Source organism: Pan troglodytes, chromosome 1 (genome assembly GCF_028858775.2).
Source record: "Pan troglodytes isolate AG18354 chromosome 1, NHGRI_mPanTro3-v2.0_pri, whole genome shotgun sequence".
Taxonomy (NCBI): domain Eukaryota; kingdom Metazoa; phylum Chordata; class Mammalia; order Primates; family Hominidae; genus Pan; species Pan troglodytes.
In genome coordinates this window covers 185175260-185186204 of record NC_072398.2, presented here as the reverse complement: position 1 = coordinate 185186204, position 10945 = coordinate 185175260, and the positions used below count along the sequence as shown (strand labels likewise).

General features: G+C 43.8%; 1 protein-coding gene across 1 annotated transcript; it reads left to right on the top strand.

The window, feature by feature from the left end:
* The first annotated feature begins 794 nt into the window (after positions 1-794).
* Positions 795-1547, top strand: LOC100611691 (large ribosomal subunit protein eL6-like). The gene has a single exon (XM_054674957.2). It carries the CDS (start codon positions 825-827, stop codon positions 1545-1547), a length of 723 nt encoding a protein of 240 aa, XP_054530932.1. The 5' UTR covers positions 795-824.
* Positions 1548-10945: the final 9398 nt, after the last annotated feature.

Here is a 10945-nt window from a genome sequence, read left to right as displayed (position 1 = left end):
AGGTAGACATAGTCCTTGTCCTCAAGGAGTTGGTCCTTTTTTTTTTTTTTTTGAGATGAAGTCTCGCTCTGTCTCCCAGGCTGGAGTGCAGTGGTGCAATCTCAGCACACTGCAACCTCTGCCTCCCGGGTTCAAGCGATTCTCCTGCCTCAGCCTCCCAAGTAGCTGGGATTACAGGCGCCTGCCACCGTGCCCAGCTAATTTTTTTGTATTTTTAGTAGAGATGGGGTTTCGCCATGTTGGTCAGGCTCATCTCGAACTCCTGATGTCAGATGATCCACCCGTCTCAGCCTCCCAAAGTGTTGGGATTACAGGCGTGAGCCACCACACCCGGCCGGAGTTAGTACTTTAAGGGGGAGATAGATAATGACAACACCATACACAAAATGCAATGATTGAATTGTGTATTGGAGTCTGTGGGTGGGGCGGGTGAAATCATGGAGAGATGCAGGGCAGGGGAATGAAACTCTGGTCTGCATAACTGCATGCTCTATCTGCAGCACTAGCAAAGAAAAGTTCTCCAGGCAGCTGATGCTTTGATACCACATGTAAGTGCCCAGCTTCTGTTCTGCAATATAGACTGCTGCGGTGTTGACTCCTGCTAATGAGGACCTCTGAACTTTCTCTACAAATATTGTCTTTCCAGAAAACAGAGCTGGGAGACCTGTATAGCCCAAAGGCAGCTATGGCTCCCAGGGAGGAGAAGAGGACCAGAAGAACTGGTGGCAGGGCAGGGAGGGGAACCAGGCAGGAGACAGCAGTGGCTGGAGAACAGGTGTGGGCAGACTGGAAGAAATGCAGACACTTGTTTCCCATCTTGCAAGATGGTGGGTGAAAAAGTTGAGAAGCCAGATGCTAAAGAGAAGAAACCCAAAGCCAAGAAGGCTGATGTTGGTGGCAAGGTGAAAAAGGGTAACCTCAAGGCTAAAAAGCCCAAGAAGGGAAAGCCCCATTGCAGCCGCAACCCTGTCCTTGTCAGAGGAATTGGCAGGTATTGCCGTTCTGCCATGTATTCCAGAAAGGCCATGTACAAGAGGAAGTACTCAGCCGCTAAATCTAAGGTTGAAAAGAAAAAGAAGGAGAAGGTTCTTGCAACTGTTACAAAACCAGTTGGTTGTGACAAGAATGGCTGTGCCCGGGTGGTTAAACTTCGCAAAATGCCTAGATATTTTCCTACTGAAGATGTGCCTCGAAAGCTGTTGAGCCATGGCAAAAAATCCTTCAGTCAGCACGTGAGAAAACTGCGAGCCAGCATCACTCCCGGGACCATTCTCATCATCCTCGCTGGATGCCATAGGGGCAAGAAGGTGGTTTTCCTGAAGCAGCTGGCTAGTGGTTTGTTACTTGTGACTGGACCTCTGGTCCTCAATCGAATTCCTCTACGAAGAACATACCAGAAATTTGTCATTGCCACCTCAACCAAAATTGATATCGGCAATGTAAAAATCCCCAAACATCTTATTGATACTTACTTCAAGAAGAAGAAGCTGTGGCAGCCCAGACACCTGCTGTTGTTGGTGGATAGGAATGCTAGTGCTTTCTGCTAGTGATTGATTTTGTATCCTGAAACTTTGCTGAAGTTGTTTATCAGCTTAAGAAGCTTTTGGGGCCAAGCGAGGTGGCTCACACCTGTAATTCCAGCACTTTGGGAAGCCGAAGCGGGTGGATCACGAGGTCAGGAGATCGAGACCATCCTGGCTAGCATGGTGAAACCCCGTCTCTACTAAAAATACAAAAAATTACCTGGGCATGGTGGTGGGCGCCTGTAGTCCCAGCTACTCAGGAGGCTGAGGCAGGAGAATGGCATGAACCCGGGAGGTGGAGCTTGCAGTGAGCTGAGATAGCACCCCTGCACTCCAGCCTGGGTGACAGAGCGAGACTCCATCTCAAAAAAAAAAAAAAAAAAAAAAAAAAAAAGTAGATTGGAGCTGAGTGTAGTGGCTCACATCTGTAATCCCAGCACTTTGGGAGGCCGAGGGGGGAGAACCACTTGAGACCGGGAGTTCCAGACCAGCCTGGCTAGCATCGTGAAACCCTGTCTCTCCTAAAAATACAAAAAATAAGCTGGGGGTGGGGGGGTGTACACCTGTAATCCCAGCTATATGGGGGATGCTGAGGCATGAGAATCGCTTGAACCTGGGAGACAGAGGCTGTAGTGAGCTGAGATCATGCCACTGCACTCTAGTCTGGGCATCAGAGTAAGACTGTGTCTCAAAAAAAATAAATAAATAAAAAATAAAAGTAGATTGGAAAGCAATTGGTCTTCAAATGCTCATATGATTTGACCTAATAATTTCACTTAATCTATCCATTCTAAGAAGAGAAATTGACACATGGAGGCTATAGTAGACATCTCTTGGGGTATCTTCCCAGCTCACAAATGATTCACCCTTTTCTGAGAATAGTGGAACTGATTCACATCACCACCTTTCTTATTCAAGCCTCAGAAGCAGAACCTTGATCCACTGACCACTGTTGATTAGACTGGGGTAGACACCTGGCCAAACTAGGTCAATTGTATTGTCTTTCTCACCTAGGAATTCTGGTTTAGTTTGGACTGATATCTAGAATGGAAGGAGTGTGAAAATTTAGGAACTGTATCACGGCTATTGTCCTCCAGATAGACTGAAAAACAGAGAAAGCCAGTCTGCAGAGAGAGGAGAATAGGGGCAAAGATGTGGAGAGAAGCAGATAAGATGCAGAGACAAAATATTCTCTGGAGCATTTCACCTACATTCTAGTCACTTTTTGTATTCCTACTTCTGCATCCTGAGAAACACTTCAGTATCCTTATAGCAGCTTATATCTTTTCCTTAAGCTAGCTTGGGTGAGTTTCGATTATTTGCATCCAAAATTGTATCATACTTTACTGATAATAATGGGAATATTGAGTACATACTTACAAGTTATTTGCATAGTACATTATCAAACTGCCATTTAATGTTTTAGAGAACTATTAATGACATGGAAAATTTTTGACACACGAAGAGTAAAAGTATTGAGATATACAATTTTGTGTGCGTAGAAAAAGTTTGCAGACACACAAAACTTCTAGTAATAATTACCCTGAAGTGAATTTTCATTTATTACTTCATATGCTTTGGGTTTATTTGAATTTATACATGGAACATTGCTAATATAATTAAGGTTACATTGAAAGTATTTTCTTTCTCTCTTTTTTTTTTTTTTTTTTTTTTTTTGAGATGGAGTCTCGCTCTGTCACCCAGTGGTGCAATCTCAGCTCACTGCAACCTCCACCTCCCGGATTCAAGCAATTCTTCTGCCTCAGCCTCCCTAGTAGCTGGGACTACAAGTGCACGCCACCATGCCTGGCTAATTTTTGTATTTTTAGTAGAGACAGGGTTTCACCATATTGACCAGGCTGGTTCGAACTCCTGACCTTGTGATCCACCCACCTCAGCCTCCCAAAGTGCTGGGATTATAGGCATGAGCCACCGCACCCGGCCAAAAGCATTTTCTGTGTTGCTATATCCTTTTTATTTGGTATCATTTTAATGGTTGCATAAGGTTGCATTGTAACAGGATATCATAATTTATTAGGCCAGTACTTAACTATTAGGTTTTTGTTGTTGTTGTTGTTGTTGTTGTTGTTTTTTGAGACAGAGTCTCGCTCTGTTGCCCATGCTGGAGTGCAGTGGCGGGATCTCGGCTCACTGCAAGCTCCGCCTTCCGGGTTCATGCCATTCTCCTACCTCAGCCTCCTGAGTAGCTGGGACCACAGGCGCCCGCCACCAGGCCCAGCTAATTTTTGTATTTTTAGTAGAGATGGGGTTTCACCGTGTTAGCCAGGATGGTCTCGATCTCCTGACCTCGTGATCAGCCCGCATTGGCTTCCCAAAGTGCTGGGATTACAGGTGTGAGCCACCGCACCCGGCCAACTATTAGTTTGTAAATTATTTTTACTCTTTTAAGCAATGCTGTGAAAAACATCTTTAATACATAGGGCTTTTTTTCCACAGTTTGGATTATTTGCTTAGGATCTTTTTTCAGTGGTGAAATCATGGGAGTGGAACATCTCTATGGTTCATGAATAACTCTGGCCACAATACTTACTCTAAAGGCTGTGCCTATTGCCTTTGTCATCTGAAACACAGCTGAGCACCCAGGTCTAGCACATTGCCTCAGTAGCCAGCCCACTTGCTAATCTAATAAGCTTTTTAGAATGACTTACCTCCTTGTTTTGATTTACATTTCTTTGATCACTAGTAAGTTAGAACATTTTTCATGTTTGTTAACTCCTTTAATTTTTTTTTTTTTTTTTGAGACAGAGTCTTGCTCTGTTGCCCACATTGGAGGGCAGTGGTGTGATCTTGGCTCACTGCAACCTCCACCTCCCAGGTTCAAGTGGTTCTGGTGCCTCAGCCTCCCAAGCAGCTGGGACTACAGGTGCATGCCACCATGCCTGGCTAATGTTTTGCATTTTTAGTAGGGACTGGGTTTTGCCGTGTTGGCCAGACTGGTCTTGAACTCCTGGACTTAAGTGATCTGCCCACCTCAGCCTCCCAAAGTGCTGGGATTACAGGTGTGAGCCACCGTGCCCAGCGACTTCTTTAATTTCATCCTTTGTGAACTACCTATTCCCTGCTTTCTGCTCCTTCATTCATTGGAAGCTTTGTGATTTTTTTTTTTTTTTTTGAGACGGAGTTTTGCACTGTCACCCAGGCTGGAGTGCAGTGTCGCAATCTTGGCTCACTGCAACCTCTGCCTCCCGGGTTCAGGCGATTCTCCTGCCTCAGCCTCCCAAGTAGCTGGGACTACAGCGGCGCACACCACCACACCCGGCTAATTTTTTTTGTATTTTTAGTAGAGACGGGGTTTCACTATGTTGGCCAGGATGGTCTCAAACTCCTGACCTCGTCATCTGCCTGCCTCAGCCTCCCAAAGTGCTGGGATTACAGGCATGAGCTACTATGCCCAGCAGCTTTGTGATTTTCATATTGACATGTGTGGAATCTTTAGGAACTAAGGTTAGAATCTGGTGTTAAAATCTGTGTGAAGTATGTAAAGAGAAGAACTGACAGCCAAAGTTACTGTTAATAATAATTCATTTTGATTCAATCAGTAATTCTTTTTTTTTCACAAGAAACAAAACCCTTGAAGTTGTTCTTAACTTTTCCTTCTTTTTCACTGCCCTCCCCTGAAACCAATCAGTCAACTATTGATTTCTCCCTAATTATTTTTTGAATCTGTCTTCTAACTCTGCTACCACCACCCTCGTTCAGGTTTTGTAGTAAGTATCTGTGGTTTTGTCTGTCAGGCATCTTCCTTCCGGTAGGCACTGCCTCTCCTCCCATTCTATTCATGTGGTTCCTACTGGAGATTGCATGTCCATATTTGACCTACCCTATCTGTCTATGGTTGATAGGTCTGCAGGCAGTCATGTGGCCCGAAGTGGGACAATGAGTTTCTTCTTACTTTTTAATATTTAGGACCAAGAGAGTGTGGTTAATCTCTCTTCAATGACTGTAGATATACAGTGTAAAACATAGAAGCTGTTGTTGGCCATGGCCATATTTTCTTTCTTTCTTTTTTTTTTTGAGATGGAGTCTTGCTCTGTCACTCAGGCTGGAGTGCAGTGGCACTATCTTGGCTCACTGAAACCTCTGCCTCCTGGGTTCAAGCGACTCTCCCTCCTCAGTCTCCTGAGTAGCTGGGACTATAGGCACGCGCCACCACACCCGGCTAATTTTTGTATTTTTAGTAGAGACAGGGTTTCACCATGTTAGCCAGACCGGTCTCAAACTCCTGACCTCGTGATCCGCCTGCCTCAGCCTCCCAAAGTGCTGGGATTACAGGCATGAACCACCTCGCGCAGCCAGCCATGGCCGTATTTTCTGCCATGTGGATCAAGGAGTAAAGAAAGCCAGAGGAGTGCAAGAAAAGAAAATGAATCCAATATGCAAAAGACAGTAATGGGATTCAGTGTGAATAATCTGAGTTATTTTAGGATTTTTCCAACAAATTCTCTGTATCAGTTAGGGATGTGTTTGGCTGCAAGTAATTAACATGGCTTATCCATATAGGAGTTAATTTTCTTCCTATCAATAGATGGGGCAGGCACAGTGGCTCATGTATGTAATCCCAGCACTTTGGGAGGCCAAGGCTAGTGGATCACTTGAGGTCAGGAGTCTGAGACCAGCCTGGCCAACATGGTGAAACCCCATCTCTACTAAAATACAAAAATTAGTCCGGCATGGTGGTGGGCACCTGTAATCCTAGCTATTAGGGAGGCTGAGGAAGGAGAATTGCTTGAACCCAGGAGACAGAGGTTGTAGTGAGCCAAGATCACACCACTCACCACTGTATTCCATCCTGGGTGACAGAGTGAGACTCCGTCTCAAAAAAAAAAAAAAAAAAAATGCTTAGAGGTAGGCATTCCAGGGTTAGAGCAGTTGCTCCAGGTTACAGGATGTCATAAAAGACCCAGGCTTCTATGTTTGCCTGCTCCACTATTCTTAGTGTGAGGCAAGATAGTGACTGTACATCCCAAATGGAGTCTGCTTTCTTAGCAAGAAGAGAGGGAAAAGATGAGGGACAAAGGGCTAAAAGAACAAGCATAACAGGCATGTACCTCTGCAAGCCTAACTGAAAATTCCTTTATTCTTCCAGTGGCCAGAACTGGGTCATATGGTCTCCCCTAAGTGCAGATTATCCCAACCTGCACTCTGGAAAGGTAAATATTTTAGCTACTACATATACTGCTGACCCATACTAAATTGGGCTTTTCTTAGTATGCAAGACAAGGAATGGATATTGGAGAGACAATTTGCAGGTTGTTCCATGGTCACTTTTGCTTGTCTGGTTAGGTTAGGTTTTGATCACTTGCAATCAGAAAGTTTTGACTAATACAGTCCTCCTCATCTCCCTTCTGGATTACTGCATTGGGTTCCCCACTAGCCTCTCTACCACCAATTTCCACCTTGCTTGGAATGATTATACAAGCGCAACCAGCCTTCTCAAATCATGTGTCTGAGCCTGGCTACTCCATTACCTAATATGGAGGTCAGCAAATGTTTTCTGTAAATGGCCAGACAGTAAATCTTTTAGGCTTCTATTTTTCTTTATTTCTTTTTTCTTTGTACTTTTTTAGAGACAGGTCTCACTCTGTCAACCAGGCTGAAGTGTGCAGTGGCACGATCATGGCTCACTGCAGCCTTGAACTCCTGGGCTCAAGTGATTCTCCCACCTCAGCTTCTTGAGTAGCTAGGACTACAGGTGTAAGCCATCATGCCTGGCTATTTTTTTTTTTTTTTTTTTGTAGAGACAGGGTCTCACTATGCTGCCCAGGCTGGTCTTGAACTCCTGACCACAAGTGATCCACCTGCCTCGGCCTCCCAAAGTGTTGGGATTACAGGCATGAGCCATGGCACCCAGCCTCTCCTTGTCTTTTGATGGTTGATTGAATGGCATTAATTCCCATGGTCCATATACACTACTTAGATTAATTACATCTGGGTCCAGTCAGAGAAATAGAAATGGAGTCTATGCCACGTTGTTAAATAGAAGGAATTTTATACAGGAGGGTAGTTACAAATGGGTTGGAAGTGAAATAGGGAATGGGGAAGCAATTCAGAAATTAGCAACAGCAGGAAGCCTCTACCACCCCCGAGGGCTGGAGAATCAGCGGAGGAGGTAGTGGTTACAGAACCCATGAGCTGGGAACACTCAATGGGAACTGAAACCACTAAGGGAAGGACCACCCCGTGGAAGCAAGATAAGGAGGAAGAGACTCTGGTGAGATCAGAAAGACAGTCAATGTTGAAGATGCTGGCTGAAGCAGAAATCCTCCAATATCCCTCCCATTAACCAAAAGTAAACAGGTGAAAGAACTTTAGAAATATAACTTGCGGGCCTGACGCAGTGGCTCATGCCTGTAATCCCAGCACTTTGGGAGGCTGAGGTGGGCGGATTGCCTGAAGTCAGGAAATCAAGACCAGCCTGACCAACATGGTGGAACCCCATCTCTACTAAAAATACAAAAATTAGCTGGACGTGGTGGCAGGCGCCTGTAGTCCCAGCTACTCGGGAAGCTGAGGCAGGACAATCACTTGAACCTGGGAGGAGGAGGTTACAGTGAGCCGAGATGGTGCCATTGCACTCCAGCCTGGGCAACAGAGTGAGACTCTGTCAAAAAAAAAAAAAAAAAAAAAAAAAAGCAACAAGCAAGCAAGCAAGCAAGCAAGCCAGCCAGCCAGCCGGGCACAGTAGCCTATAATTCCAGCACTTTGGGAGGCCAAGGTGGGTGGATCACCTGAAGTCAGGAGATCAAGACCAGCCTGACCAACATAGTGAAACCCCATCTCTACTAAAGATACAAATTAGCTGGGCATGGTGGTACATGCCTGTAATCCCAGCTACTTGGGAGGCTGAGGCAGGAGAATCGCTTGAACCTGGGAGGCAGAGGTTGCAGTGAGCGAAGATCACACCATTGGACTCCAGCCTAGGCAATAAGAGCAAAACTCTGTATCAAAAAAACAAAACAAAAACAAAAACAAAAAGAAAGACATATAACTTGTGGCTGGGCATAGTGGCTCATGCCTGTAATCCCAGAACTTTGGGAGGCCAAGGCAGGAGGATCACGAGGTCAGGAGTTTGAGACCAGCCTGACCAACATGGTGAAAACTCGTCTCTACTAAAAATAAAAAAATTAGCCAGAAGTAGTGGCGCACAGCTGTAATCCCAGCTACTCAGGAGGTTGAGGCAAGAGAATCGCATAAACCTGGGAGGTGGAGGGTACAGTGAGCCGAGATTGTGTCACTGCACTCCAGCCTGGGTGACAGAGTGAGACTCTGTATCCAAAAAAAAAAAAAGAAAGAAAAAAGAAACATAACTTGCACCAGCTAGTCCTCTGCAGTGTACAGCAGTGTAGAGGAAGGACAAGAAATGGATGGAGACAAGCATAATTAATAATGGCTGACGTTTTCAAAGATGTTCCCAAGTCTATCAGGATTTTTAAAAATCTAACTTCAAAATTATAAAATTTTAAAAACAGAAATAGAAATGTCAGGACCATGTGGGTTTTCTTATCTTATTATCCATTGATTGCTAAAATAGAAGCAGCATTTTAATTTGTTTCATTTTTAAACCATGGTTTTATGTTTTTCTGGAAATTCCTTATTAAAAATTATTTTATTGTTTTTTAGAGACAGGGTCTAACTCTGTTGCCCAGGCTTGAGTGCAGTGACATGATCATAAATCACTGCAGCCTCAAACTCCTGGGGTTAAGGGATTCTCCTGCTTCAACCTCCCAAGTAGCTAGGACTACAGGTATGTGCCACCATGCCTGGCTAATTTTTAAATTTTTTGTAGAGACAGGATCTTGCTGTGTTGCCGAGGCTGGTCTATGAACTCCTGACCTCAATTGCTCCTCCTGCCTAGGCCTCCCGAAGTGCTGGGATTATAGGCATGAGCCACTGTGCTAGCTAGGTAATTCTAATAGCCATTCTTTTAATCTTGTTAGAAGCTACTGTCTTTGTTGCCATATCAATAAAATCTTTCATCTTCATAAACATACTATCATTTAGTTGGCATTTGTTCCATTTTAACTATTTAAAACATTAAAAAGGGTTTTTTGCTTTTATTATTTTTCACTGACACATAATAATTATATATATTTACTGGGTACAGCGTGATATTTCTTTTTTTTCTTTTTTTTTTTTTTTGAGAGAGAGTCTCGCTCTTTTGCCCAGGCCGGAGTGCAGTGGCACTATCTTAGCTCACTGCAAGCTCCGCCTCCCGGGTTCAAGCCATTTTCCTGCCTCAGCCTCCCGAGTAGCTGAGATTACAGGTAACTTTTTCATGTTTTCACAAATGATAGGATTTTGTTCTTTTACCGATGAATAGTATCCCATTGTGTGTGTGAGGGAAATTAAGTGTATGTGTATATATATGTGTGCGTGTGTATATATATTCCATTGTGGGGGTGTGTGTGCGTATATATATATATAGTATTCCATTGTGTGTATATATATATTCCATTGTGTGTGTGCGTATGTGTGTATATAGATATAGTGTTCCATTGTGTGTGTGTCTATATATATTCCATTGTGTGTGTGTTTATATATATATTCCATTGTATGTATTATATATGTGTGTATGTATATATGTACATACACACATATGTGTATATATATGTGCATATGCGTATATACACACACACAATGGAGTATATACACACACACAATGGAGTATATATATATACACATAAAGAAAATGTGATATCTATCTATATATATCTGTATATAACCTATAGATATACATAGGGTGTTGTGAATAGTGTTGCAATAAACATGGGAGTGCAGATAACATAATTTCCTTTGGATATATGCTCAGTAGTGCAATTGCTGGCTCATCAGACAGCTCTGTTTTTCTTTTTTTCTTTTCTTTTTTTTTTTTTTTTGAGACGGAGTCTCACTCTGTCGCCAGGTTGGAGTGCAGTGGCGCGATCTTGGCTCACTGCAACCCCTGCCTCCCGAGTTCAAGCTATTCTCCTGCCTCTGCCTCCCGAGTAGCTGGGATTACAGGTACATGCCATCATGCCCAGCTAATTTTTTGTATTTTTAGTAGAGACGGGGTTTCACCGTGTTAGCCAGGATGGTCTCAATCTCCTGACCTCGCGATCCGCCCACCTCGGCCTCCCAAAGTGCTGGGATTACAGGCGTGAGCAACTGTGCCCGGCTTTGTTTTTCATTTTTTGAGGAACCTCTATACTGTTTTCCATAATGGCTGTACTAATTTACATTCTCTCCAGCAATATGTAGAGTTCCCGTTTCTCCACATCTTCTCCAGAATTTGTTATTTTTTTGTCTTTCTGATAGTAGCCATTCTAACTGGAGTGAGATGTTATCTCATTGTGGTTTTGATTTGAATTTCCCTGGTGATTAGTGATGTTGAGCGTTCTTTTATATACCTGCTGGCCATTTGT

What these genes read in the sequence shown, in the direction of transcription:
- LOC100611691 (XM_054674957.2), top strand. Translation starts at nt 825, where the DNA reads ATGGTGGGTGAAAAAGTTGAGAAGCCAGATGCTAAAGAGAAGAAACCC.